Source organism: Apis mellifera, linkage group LG3 (genome assembly GCF_003254395.2).
Source record: "Apis mellifera strain DH4 linkage group LG3, Amel_HAv3.1, whole genome shotgun sequence".
NCBI lineage: Eukaryota > Metazoa > Arthropoda > Insecta > Hymenoptera > Apidae > Apis > Apis mellifera.
This window is the reverse complement of record NC_037640.1, coordinates 2,916,675-2,930,421: the sequence shown is the minus strand read 5'-3', so window position 1 is coordinate 2,930,421 and position 13,747 is coordinate 2,916,675. Positions and strand designations below refer to the sequence as shown.

The 13,747-nt window shown below is 36.0% G+C and overlaps 2 protein-coding genes across 2 annotated transcripts in view; one reads left to right on the top strand and one right to left on the bottom strand.

Moving 5' to 3' along the window:
• Positions 1–2,705: 2,705 nt before the first annotated feature.
• LOC725791 lies at positions 2,706–4,178 on the bottom strand. Its single transcript, XM_001121598.5, has 2 exons — positions 3,940–4,178; positions 2,706–3,612 (listed from the first exon to the last, which is right to left on the bottom strand). The coding sequence occupies exons 1-2, from the start codon at positions 3,962–3,964 to the stop codon at positions 2,768–2,770; spliced, it is 870 nt and encodes a 289-aa protein (XP_001121598.1). The 5' UTR covers positions 3,965–4,178; the 3' UTR covers positions 2,706–2,767.
• A 1,533-nt stretch (positions 4,179–5,711) lies between these two features.
• Positions 5,712–13,747, top strand: part of LOC408761 — a 42,106-nt gene continuing 34,070 nt past the window's right edge. The window contains exon 1 of the mRNA XM_392295.6: positions 5,712–9,501. Coding sequence (XP_392295.3) covers positions 6,589–9,501 — 2,913 coding nt within the window. The 5' untranslated portion in view covers positions 5,712–6,588. The remainder of the gene's footprint in view (positions 9,502–13,747) is intronic.

Sequence of the window (13,747 nt, the reverse complement as noted above, 5' to 3'; positions counted from 1 at the left end):
ATAAATTTCTGTCGAGCCCTACGCGTTGCATGATCCTTTGAAGGTGCAATATCAATGCGACGAAGCCTAGGGAGGCAATCTTTTGAATCGCCGCTTAATAAATTGAGTCATTAGGAGCACGAGACAGCATACATAGCGAAAGTAATCCTTAATGTTGAACAGGAATAACCGCGCTGTAACTTTTAACAATAAAACCAAACCCCCAACATATCTTTGCGCCATGTAACATGATGTACGAGGTATATGCATAGCATAAGAGATACGTTTCTTCTATAAACTTGATTCTATAGGGATTGTGTAGAAAGATAATATTTTTTTTTAACATTTTGTAAAAGATTACAACTTGTAAGCTCAGCATGTTAGCCTTTTATATTCATTACTCTTTATTAACAATTTATATTCGTTTCATTATTGATTACTGATTTTATTTGTAAGATGAAAGGGAAGAAGAATGTTTATGTGAAAAGTAAATAACTAGTTTTTTACTGGAAAAAAAAAACGGGTATATCAGTTGCTTAATGAATATAGTTACAGATGAGATACAGAAGAGATGTAATTTAATATATTTTTTTGTTCCATGCCTCGGGTGCACTACGGGATCCCTTTACCACTTTAACGTCATTCTCAATGTTCAATTCAAAATAAGATTGCAACGTTAATAAATTGTGATTTTGTATTAAAATTTAGTTGAAATTGCAATTCAATTTTAATACAATATCACAAATGAGAAATAACAAACATTCTGTTATAAAACATATTGTAGGCATTTATGAAGTATTATATTTTATACATGAATACATTTAAACTATTGTGAAACAGATAATTAAAATGGTGATTCCATATTATGTTCCGTATTATGTATAAAAAAGAATTACTTTTCATTTTATCAAATTTTTATTTTTATACATAATTTATTTTAGAATCAATATCTCTAGTTGATTACAATCTGATATTAATTCATTAATAAATCCATTAAAAATTAACATATTTTAATTATATTTTTAAAGATAAAGTTATATTTCTTTAAATTTTTAAATTTAACGTTTTTTAAAATAATATTTACAAGACATATAATATTTAGACATTATTTATGTATGAAATGAAGAATATAAATTAAAGAAATAGAATAAGAAATAAAATATAATGAAATATACATAATATCAGGATCAAATATATTATGAACTATAAAACTAAAACTATAAAAATAACTTGTGATATTATAATATTTTGTTTAGAATCTTATATTAAAATAATATTAAATGTTACCTTAGGTTCAATAATAATTAGTGTTTAAACAATTAACTTCAAATTTTAGGAATGTGTTACAAGATTACAGAAAGTCAAAAAAACAAATCTTTGATAGCATTTTTCAATAAAATGATTTGAAATTTCTTCTTATTCCTTTTGTTATCCAGTTTTCGTTTGTTTAAGTCCCATTTTCGAAATAATTCTGTCGAAAAAAAACATACATGGTTATAATATTTAAGGTTATAATATTTTGTATGAATCTGTCATCCTAAAAATACATTATAAAATTGAAAATATATAATATCTATATATTTCTTACAATTCTTTCTTATAATTGAAATATATTGTAGCTTTAAAAGAGAAATAATGAAAATATATTCAATTGAAATCCAATACCTCTTTTGTGGTTAGGCGCCAAGAATAAATATGAACAAGAAGAATAAATAATAAAAGAAAGATAGATATATGGTAAAAATTAGGAAACTAACGCCATCTCTTGAACACCTTAAAAGAAACAATAAGATAAACAAGGAAAGCAAATAATAAAAAAAAATAGAAAATAGGTTGAATACTTAATGGTGGCGCCATCTCTTTATTCAGGAGGAACTAAATATAGACAAGGAAAGCAAATAATAAAACAGAAACAGAAAATAAGCTAAATACTTAACGGTGGCGCCATCTCTTTACTCAGGAGGAACTAAATATAGACAAGGAAAGCAAATAATAAACAAGAACAGAAAATAGGCTGAATACTTAATGGTGGCGCCATCTCTTTATTCAAGGAGGAACTAAATATAGACAAGGAAAGCAAATAATAAAACAAGAACAGAAAATAGGTTGAATACTTAATGGTGGCGCCATCTCTTGATTTCTTTTGTAAATATAATTTTGCCAATACTTAACGGTGGCGCCATCTATCGGCTTTATTTAGAAATATAATTCTTTCAATATTTAACAGATGGCGCCACCATTCACTTTATACGCTTTTTCTAAAAATATAATTCTTTCGATGCACAACAGATGGCACTAGCATTCGCATTATATTCTTTTACAAATATAATGCGTTCAATACTCAACAGATGGCGCCACCATTCACTTTATATTCTTTTTCTGGAAATATAATTCTTTTAATACACGGCAGATGGCACCACTATTCACTTTTATATTCTTTTTCTATCTTTTTCTTACTGTTTATTTTCCTTGTCTGTCATACAGCTATAGAATTGACGGTGTGGAAAGTGCTGCCACCTGTACGCTTCTTTATATAACTATTAAGTCCAAACTGCCGAAAACGATTTAATACGTTATAAAAAGGTATTAAAAAATATATATTTATATTTATATTGCAATAATTATCACAAATAAAATTATTTATAATTTAAAAGTATATTCGTACAAAATATTTTATATAAAAACAATTAATAAAAGTATTTGTTTTGCAAACAAATTGTAAAAAATTTAAACGTAAAATCATCGTTCTAATTTTTTTTGTTTGATTTAAAGTATCAGTTTGTTTTTGCTACATGTTCAAATGTATATGTTGTGCAGCAGCAATAATTTGAAGTCGTTGTAATTCAACTTTTTGTTCTTTTAATTTTAAAAGTTTTTTTTGAACTTCCAACTCACTTTGTCGTAGTGCCATTTTTTCTTTATGTCTTTTTTCTTTATTTTTCTCCGCAAGAGCAAAATGTTTTGTCAATTCATCGAGAAATTTGTCAAAAAGTGCCGTCAGAGTTTCTTTCTGATCCACTGCTTCATTTTTGTTGCTTGTAGAAGAATTCGTTGGCGATGCTGCAAGAGGATCTTCTTGTTGTTGGTTAACGACAATATTGCTTGATTCTTCGTTCACTTGTTTTGGTAAGATGAACATGTATCTTGCAGAACCAGGTGGTGATGGAAAATCATTTTTATCCAAGTACATATGCTTTTTCTTTTCTTTAAAAATTTCATCCAATGCTCTTTTATGTTCCCATTGTCCATAATGTCTCATCCTACCAGGTTTTTTTAATCGTTCTCGAAACACGAGATTTTTGTATTTTCGTTCTAGAACACGCCACTTGTTCTCGCATTTCTGAGGACTGAAGTAAAATCCATGTTTTTGCATCTCAAGAGAGATCATTTCGAACATCTCACGTAAACTTCGAATCTGAGTCGATTGCCCTACCATCGAATGATATTTTTTATATTGACTAATAAGACATGCAGTAGCCTTACTGGTCCACAAATTTAAAGCACCAACATCAGCACTAGAAGCAATTGCGTTGTTACTTTCAAAACCGGGAAAACTGTTTTCGTGTTCTTCTTCAATATATCCTTGTACTGATGGTTCCACTTTGATTTCCATTTGTGCGTCGAGAGTTTCTCCTTTTATAAGAATATATTTACACGTCAAAGTGATTTAAACATGTTTTAAATAAGCAGAAAACAATAATTGAAAAGGAAAAAACAAGTAAGTCCACTGATATATTTCTTAACTATATAAAATAATTTTTAACAATTTTAAAAAAAAGCAGCAGGACTATTCAAGTTTCCCGCGTAAAACAGGATTGTTTATTATAGGTATCTAAAACGTGCCTACGGCTGACTTTCGAAATATACGATATGAGCGCCAGGCATTCGAAACAGCATAGAATCAACAATGAATACAGGGCAATAATAGGACCTAACCTTGTTTGAAAACTAGTTTCTTACCTTTCTGTTCAGTAATATCGGCCATATTAGCACACACTCGTAACGTAACCTCCGTTCCAATCTCTGAGAGAAGTACAACACAAGTGCCAATCTCGGTCGTGGTACGGTCTTGCAGAGGGCCGAAAAACCAATGAAAACTAGTTCCAAACCGGTTTCATATTGGAAACTGGTTCCGTACGCGTCAAGAACTGGCGGCCATATTATCTTATACTTTACAAATACTAAAGATACGTTAGCTTTTCCAACCAATGAAATTGTACATCGTACGAATTTTGAACATATTCAAATATAATTTAATTTGTGAAATTACACGTTACAAACTTTCAATTTTAAAAGTTTGTATTCATAATAACATAATTATAAAAAGAAAAAATGAAACATAAAAAATATTTCCATAGTTCCACGGTTACTTGATAATATTTTTTGTCCAAAGCAGTTAAAAGTAATAATTCGATATTGAAGCATAATTTGAATATCTGAGAATAAAGAATTGTCGCCGAATTTATTAAAATGACGTAAAAATGACGTAAAAAACACTTTACTATCACTATTCATATGAAAACAAATTATTAAAATCACATTCCAGATTTTCTGATAACTTTATTACATCATTCATGTTAGATCATATTATATAAATAATTGCATAAATTGTGTACGTTCCATGTAAGGATTTGTAGGCATTTCTATTATTCAATGAAACTTACATTATATTATGAATTTTTCACATTGTTAAAATACATAGAACATTGAGTTTCTTTCTTCACTTTCCACAATACACCTTATAATTCATAATTACTTTGAATCTCTTATACAAAACCTATGTGCATAAATACATACATGTTTATAAATATATATTTCACAAATTGGATATTTCTCACAATCTTTATAATAGTGATTTATTTTTCATTTAAAAACATTAGAAATTTTTAAAGTTATATTTTAATCGAACAAACGACAATCGATAAACTATTTATTGCAAATTTTTTACGTAATGAATCTAATTTTTGTAAGATGAAATTGAACGATTCCACAGCTAAGTATATTTAAAAATATTTTCTTTTTTCTTTTTTTTTTTCTAGACAACGTCCAGAATATTACCATGAATCTTCGCACGCTCTGATAGTAGTGCCGACACCGGAAGTGAACTATTTCGTGAACCAGCCAGGGCTAATATAATCCCGTGCGTATAAAACACCACTCTACAATATAACGAGATAATAACACCCACACAAGAGTTTCGCGTAAAGCGTGCAATGAACAAACATTCCGAGCGGGACTCGCCTCGTCACGGAACGCGAGGAAACGAGCCGAGTGCTCGGGATTCCTTGTTTTAGGTCATCGTTCGTTCCGATTCTCAGATCCGTCCTGTTTTTCTCATACACCCATTATTATCGTTCACCGGATGCGCTTCCCCCTTGTTCTAAATGTGCTCGACACATGTAACATTTTTTTACTAACTTTGTTTAATGATAAAGGTCCAAGGATAAATAGCAAATTGCGTTTAATATTTATATTGTTAAAATATTACATATTAACTTTAAAAATAATAATATTCGAACGATTTTTACGATAAGAAAAAATAATATTACAATAATACTCGTATCGATAATTTTTTAAACACTTATACGAACCCTTTTTATTTTTCGCTTTATATTTCCCGCCCTCTGGAATCGAAGTTTCACTCGCGATACACCCTCGTAACCCTAAACGCGATTTCGATTGTTGGTCCGCGATATTCGATAGCAGCGATATTTGATCGGTCGAAAGAGTAAACGTCAGGGTGGTGGAGAGAACGATAGTAAAGGAAAACGGGGCTAAGAAGAGGGGTGAAAGAGAAGAGAGATTTGGATGGGCTGTTTCGTGCTACGAGAGGGGGCTGGTGCATAGGAGACGGGAGAGAGAGGCGATATCTCGACAGGGACAGGAGTGGAGTGCGTGCGAACGAGTAAGGACGGCCGTGCTCGCCTTTCGTCGGCGTTTCGTATGAGTGCGTGAGTGCGTGCGTGAGTGCGTCCTCACAGGCAGGTACTTTCGATTTTCAACGATTGGCGGACCTTTGCCGAGTACAACGTTACACTAGGAAACGAACATGATAGTTATCACAGAGTGAAACAGTACGTGTACGATACGTCGAATCGTGCAGCTCGTTCCTTTCGATTTTGTGCGCAGTGTGCGTGTGTGTATGCGTGTGTGCTTTTCTCACGACAGGTGCCTTTTTTTGGATTATTCTTTATTAAACTTGCTTCTGATTTCATATATATATACACACATACGTATAGAATCAATGGCTATTTCTATTATTTGCATTACGGCTCGTTGATAACAAGTATCTATCGAGAACACTGTTTCTTCAAAGTAAAAGGAAAAAATGATATAAATTATTCCCGGCTGAACGAAACGTGTCTTCTGTCAACGTGCGCGTGCGATCGTACATATGTGTCAAAGACATCGATTTTACATCGAACGTTCGCAGCTGCTCATGTTCTTTGTTGTTAGAAGAATTTGTGCCAATAACATGAACACGAAATATTGCGTGTGAGGAAAAAAATATTTATTTTGACAAGTAGAGAATCGGAACGAGCCGAAAGGGATTGTGGTGTCGCGTAAACTCGGGCGCGCGTTTGCGAACGCGCCCATCGCGCGTCCAACATGGCTACCACCAGCAACACGACGACAAGCGCCGGTGAAACGAACGGCAGTAACGTGCCACAGTGGAAAAGAGACTTAATACAGCGTCGTAGGCAACAAAACAAAGTTCTCGCGAGTAACGGGGCCAGTGTGAAGCTATGTTCCGCGGTAATTGGCTCGTCGACGACAACAACGAGTGGAACGACAGAATTCACTGATTCGACCGGTGTTCAAGAACAGTGCATAGCCGGCAATGTGTCATCGAGAACGCGGACGACAAGCAGCGGAGAAGATAGTGTGAATATGGTGAATATATCGAGTGTTAACGGTAGTAGTGGTGGAAGCGCCATAGCTGGTGTCGTATCATCTTCGCCGTTTTTCTCAAGAGGACCGGCGTGTGGCGCCATCGTCAGCAGCGGAACAACCGCCACCACGGACGTTGCCTCGACAGTCGCGTGCAACATGCGTCTCGAAGTGGATCTTTCGTTCTGCTCCGACTCGGAGGATGTTGCGAACGATATGATGAGTAAGTCGTCGACGGACATGGAACGAAAATCGGAACAAGGTGACGGTTTGGAAATCGAGGAATCCAAGCAGGACGGGAAAAGCAGTGATTTGTTGTCAAATTGCGACGAGCATCGTGGCTGTAGAAGCAACAAAGTGGAGAGGGATCTTCTTGCGGATTTGGCGAAAATGAAAACAGGTAAAATCGAAACAGAAATGGCGAGGAATCGAGATGCGAGTGATGACGGTGAAAGCGACAGTTCGGAAGAGCTGCAATACGGACCGGGTATAGTGAATAAACTGAAGAGCAAATATCTTAACCTCACTCTCAAAGAGATGAACAAGAATCGCGTCTCGGTGCAACGTTTTAGACGCGCGGCGAGTCTCGAGGATCTTTTGGATTGTGATGAGGAACACGGGGAGAAAAACGTGAGAAAATACACGAAACGAGCGACTAATGGTGCTGCAGCGAAAACCGACAGGTATAGAAATGCTTCCCGCGGCAATGAATCGATGAAACGAGCACGAAGCGTCGAAACGTTGCTGAGGTACAATGGGGCGGATGAAGTTGGTAGTACCCACGGTGTATCCCACGCTCGTGCTACCAATGGTTTGAAACAGGAACCGGTCAACGATCACATTATCCTGATCGATCGTAACCCGGTGAAAATAGAGAGTCGATTGGGCGAGTTGGACAGGCCGAAACCCGTGAACAAACCGAAGAGGATCAAACCGTTGTTGGCGGAAACGGAGAGGCCGCCCCCGGATCTAGTCAAGACGACGATGAGGATCTTCGAGGGATCCGCGAGGAAGCTGAAACCAAAAGGCGAGGTTGCCGCGAAAGTGGCCACGTTTAAAACGATCAACGACACGTTTAAGGCGCAGGCACAGAAGAAGGTAGGGCCGAAACCACCTATTCAACCTAAACCATTTGTGAACGGGAATTCCAGGCCGATTCCAACCTCACCGAAGAAGATCGTGCTGCCGCAGAAACCCACGGCCGAGTTGATCGAGACCCAGGACGGGCAGGAAGAGTATCACATCGATGGCGTAATCACGGATCCTATCGTTCAGTCGGTGTCCTCGGTGGTCAGCAAGTTCCAGCAGATCGAGAAGTCGCATTCCCCGTCCCCGTCGCCCGAGCCATCCTTCAAATTGAAATTCTCGCCCGCGCCCAGCCCCGAGCCGCAATTAAGTAAATTAAAATCCTCGCTGGAGATCAGCATCAAGTCACCGCCCGTAACGCCCATTCTCTCCCCCAGAATATCCTCGCCCAGGTTGCAGAGCCCTTCGTCCCCGATGAAAGACACGCTCAGGCAGAGCTCGCCGCGCGTCCACTCGCCGCCATCCCCGATGAAGGATCTGACCAGGCAGAATTCCAGCCCCGTCCACAAACCGCCTCCGAGTCCTAGCAGGGAGTTTTTCAGACAGACGTCCATGCCCGACAACGGAAAGCTGTCGCGGCAGCAACAAATCGAGGAGAATGGGAACATAGTGAGCATCGTGGAACATCCAAGGCAGCAACAAGCTACGGAAAGGATACAGAGTCCGATTGAACGGGAGAAGATTGACGATAAGTCGGCGATCGACAACGCGAATCACAGCGACGATGAGCACGAGCGAGAGGAAACGGATGGGCCGAAGACGATCTCGAAAACGGCGTTGGAGAATATCGCGAGAACCGGGGTCACCATGCAATTTTGCTTCAGCGACAAACCGATATCCAACAAGAGTTACTTGCCTGGATTCAAACAGAATGGGCAGAAACCGATGGACGAGCAAAATCAACACACGGACACACGAACAGAAACGAAGTTGCCGTCCCTAGAATCCCGGGGCAAGTCGTTTTTGTCCGGAGGTTCCGCGAACGTTGTAACGGATCAAGAGACAGTGTCCAGGCTGCAAGAGAGATTGGAGTTGGACAACAAGAACGATAGGAAGAACGAGGATGTTAAGGAGGAGACGGAGACCAAAGCGAACGTTGAAACGAAACCAATCGGTGCTATCTGCAGCCTGGGCCTGATCAAATCCTCGACCAACAGTTCGTATCCACAGGGGAACGAGACGAAGACGATAAGATGCCAAAAGACCGAGTCCCCTCCCCAAAAACAAATAGGTATAATCAGACCCCTCGTGTCCACCAAGACTCAACATCCTCAGCAAAATCTGAGCAATCGAGAGTTGGAAAAGAATCTGATCAATCGAGTGAAGAGCATAGAACAACCAACCAAGGTAGTTGTTAGCTTGAAGAGCGCGGACGAAATTCAACCTGCTAAAAAGTCGAATTCGGGCGGCGCCGGATTATGGGAGACGAAACCTTGGAACCAGCAAAACAACACCATGGTGTTCAATTTCAGTAACCGGAAGGAGGTGCCCGATTATATCGAGAACGATGGACTCATCATTAAGAAGAAACGGGAGAAACCGAAGGTGAGTCATCGATAACTTCATTTTATTTTTATTTTACATCTTTATTTTCTAAATTACACCGATACGAAATCAATCTATGTATATTAACTTTGCGATATACAATTATGAATTTAATTGTTCAATACGTCGTATTGAAAATAGATAGCTCGTTAAAAATATCGTTCAAAAGATTTAGATCATGCAAATACTTTCTAGTCGCAAAAAGTTTCGTCACGAGATATGATTTAAAGTATTGCAGTTAGAAATTAAACAGTTCGTGACTGGGTTGCGAAAAAAATTCGCTATCGACACGGTTCAATGGCGGCCCGTCACGGACGACTTTCTTTTCGTACGTGTACGTATAATTCAAAGCATTTCACTTTCTTTTAATATGACTTCGAGTTAACAAAAGCATACCGGTGGCATCGAGGCGTACGTGTTCTCACGCCGGCGGCGTACGTAGAATTTCAAGTGATGTCTGGGCATGCGCGGCACGCGGTCACATTTAACCACCTCGTACGCGACATTTATTTGTTTTCCATTCCAGTGTCGGGTAAGAAGGATGTCGCGCGCTCGTCGTAAACTTGTCCCAACAGCTGATGCCGAGTGAAACGGTAACGCGACCCTCTAACAAATACGCGCCTCCTGTTCGATCGTAATCCTACACCTGGTTTCAAACTTCTTTATCGTAGAGTTTTTTTATAGAGCTTTGAACCTTTATTCGGTGAATCGTTAACGCGGCAAGTACACGTGGAATATACGATTAACCGAGTTAAAAGTGATTTATATGATTCGATAAATATAGATATATTTTTATTTATTTAATATAAAGCTTTTTATAGCCTACAATATTTAATATAAATAGATATGATAGAATATTAATATGAATAGATATGAAATAATAATACGAATGCTGCAACACAAAGATAATAATAACCGGTTTGAAGATGCTGATAATAAATATAGAATTCATTAATGAAATTAAATTAATAAAATAAAATAATTGTTGTTCCAACAGATTAGACATTGAATCTATTGAAATAAAATCTATGTGCAGGCATATAGGATTTCGAAAGATTAATTTCTATTATCTAATTAACGTCTTATTATCGATCGATGGAACCAAAAATGACTACGCGGGTTAATTTAGTTGGATAATGAATCTATTATTATATAGGATTGAAGGAGATAAATAGAAATAGAGAGAAATAATTAGATAATTAAAAATAACTCTTCAATTAATATAAAATATTTTAATATCAATTATATTATATTATCTTGGAATAAGTCATTTTCATTTAAAAAAAAATAATCTTTCAAATAATCTTTAACTTTAATTATATTCCATATACATCTAAAGATACTCTAATTGTTTATATCTAAAAATTATCACGTAACTATAATTAATTCATTTTAACATGCATTATCAAGATATGAAATTCATTATCAATATAAATTAAACACCGATCATTTGAATTCTTGCATAAATGAATAAAGTAAAAAAATAACCCAATGGATTATCACGGATTAATTTGGTGTTAAAGATCAATCTTTAACGATGAAATCGGGTATGTTTTGCTAAAAATAAGATCGCAATCGAGAAATTGAAGGTGGTGAACTGAGGCTAACTTTCTCGTATTAGATAACCCGGAAACTCGTTCGATCGAATACAACGATTTGTCTCACAATTTCTTCGTGTCAATAATTCTCTTCTATAAATAATCGGTTGCTGAAAATTTCCAATCGTTACAAATTATAATAAACCACATAAAAAAATCAAACTAATTAAACTCCATCAAATTTTCAAAGTTAAAATTAATCGGTTTAACTTCCAAACAACTCGACTATAAACTACGTTTTATCGTATTCAATCTTTAGTCTAACGATCATAACGGAAATTTCGTGGAAATGAAGGAAGAACCGCTCTTGTCCCGATATAAAGGAGGACCGTTTAACGAACCGGAAACTGGAGCGTACATCGAGACCACAAGTCTTTGAATCGCACGAAACAAGAATAAAATAAATTTTTTTTAAATATATATTTACCTCGAGTTGCATTCTCCTTCGTGACACTTTGTGATATCTTCCATTCGATCGAATCAAGCTCCGATCGTCCTTGAATCGATTGAGAAAGGCCTTCTAGAATCGTGAAGGCAGCGTTCCTTCGCGTATCACGTGTATACATGCCTCACTTCCAATATGGTCCGTGTTTTTCTTTTTTTTTATCTCTATTTTCGAACTATTTTCCAAGTAACTTATTTCTACGGATTAAAATTGCAATTATTAGCAGCTTGCAAAAATATCATGATCATTTTGAATCGTCAAATAGGTGTGTTTAAGTATGCATGTCGTAAAGCAATTAGATTAGTGTAAGGACGATGAAATCAGCCCGTTAACACCTACGCTATTCTCTTCGCGTATCCGTGTCGGCGTAAAGCCGTTGTTACACCTCTGCAATTCCTTCATTTTTCTTCCGATATGAATATCGTAAACTTGAAGAATCTTGGCAGGATCTTTTGTAACGTTTTATAAAAACGAGTTCAGAATCGATAGAACTGAATATGTTTATTAAAACAAACGAAAGGAAGGAGAGAATTTTATGCATAATTTCATATCGGTGAAAGTTTCCTTATGAAGTTACTCTTGGGAATTTTTGGGATTTTTATTATCGCTTTCATTCGCGAAGAATAACTTGTGCGACAGTTTTATTCTTGAGTATTTCTTCTAGTTGAACGATTGGATCTTCCTTCTTTTGTATTTTTCATTGTAATTGTCTTTTTACCACCAATAATGAAAATATTTTTTTTTGTTTCTCTGTAATAGAAACAATAACAATAATAATTTGCATATTTATATTATATAAAAAATTTAAATCAATATACTTGGAAACGTATAAATTATATATATTTAGGAAAGAAAGTTTTTATATTTGCAACAATGTGATGGAATAATGAAAATGAATACTATATTGGAATAACTAAGGATCCCGGATCTGCATACTATCATTATCTGTAATTAACCAACATCATATATAGATGATATTAAAAGTTAAAAAAACGTTGAAGCTATTGTTGCTATATAGATTAGCATTTAAATTTACTTCTCTTTACTTGTTTAATTCATTCCATTTATTTACATGAATAATTTATTTCTAAATCAATTAGTTGTAATTAGAAACAAAAAAAAATGATTAATTATCAAAATTATAATATCTTCTACGTCTTAATTAAAAAATAACACTCCACTCTTTGCCATTGTTACCCAATATTGCCAATCTTCATCCTTATGGTATAAGATTACCATATGTGTGCATATTTAAGAAATCGGGGATCAGCGAAAGGTAAAATTTCGCGTGATACGCGTAATTCGATTGATAAACACGTCGTCAAGATCGGATTACTTGTCTCATGATGTTAAAGTCGCGACAACATATCTGATGTTGCTACTCGAGAGTTGGTGTACAGGATGTTCGGTCGTAGACAAGACATACTTTCAAAAAAATGATTCAGAAAAAAGTGAGTAGTTTTAAAAGAGACACGATCTAAAGATCACGACATTCCCTTTTTTTTTTTAAATGAAATTATATAGATATTAAGTAAGACTTGTAATACATTTACTGTGAAAAATGTTCTTCACACATCTCTCATACAACGAATCTGATAGAATTTAAAATAAATCTAAATGACTCTTCAACAGTGTACAACTTTTTTGTAAGGGGGAATGTCGTGATTGAAAATACATGCGACCTTCGTATGACCTTTACCTCACAAAAGACTAATTACACCATAGCATATCCTTTGAAGTGACCGTTCACTTCCTTTCTAAACTATTGTTCCATGCACAATAAATAGTTCTCCATTGATTTACATTTTAATTTACATTTTGTTTATAACGAAACTTCCTGCAACGCGTATCATTTCACGTTTATTATATTACCTTCTCTCGCAAAATAGTTAAACGGAAATTGAATAGCCTGTCGGGTATCGAGTTGTGAAATTAAATGGATGTATCTCTAAAACGACCCTAATCGATCGAAAGTTCTCCTCGTTTTTCGCTTCGAGCGGGGAAACAAAAAAAAAGTCGGGGATAAAATGGGAGGGACGTTTTTCCTCTATAAGAGAAGAGAATCCGTCGGTCTGAATCGGTCGAGACACGCGATTGGTATCTCGAACGCTTGGTCGTGTTAATTAACCTTCGACGACCTCGTAATAATTACGCAATCGTGAGCGTTGCACCTCGTGTACACGCGTTACGATCCGGTTGATTA

What these genes read in the sequence shown, in the direction of transcription:
- LOC725791 (XM_001121598.5), bottom strand. Translation starts at nt 3,964, where the DNA reads ATGGCCGATATTACTGAACAGAAAG. An exon ending in CGATATTACTGAACAGAAAG is followed by an intron (nt 3,613 to 3,939) that starts GTAAGAAACTAG and finishes TTCTTATAAAAG; the next exon opens with GAGAAACTCTCGACGCACAA.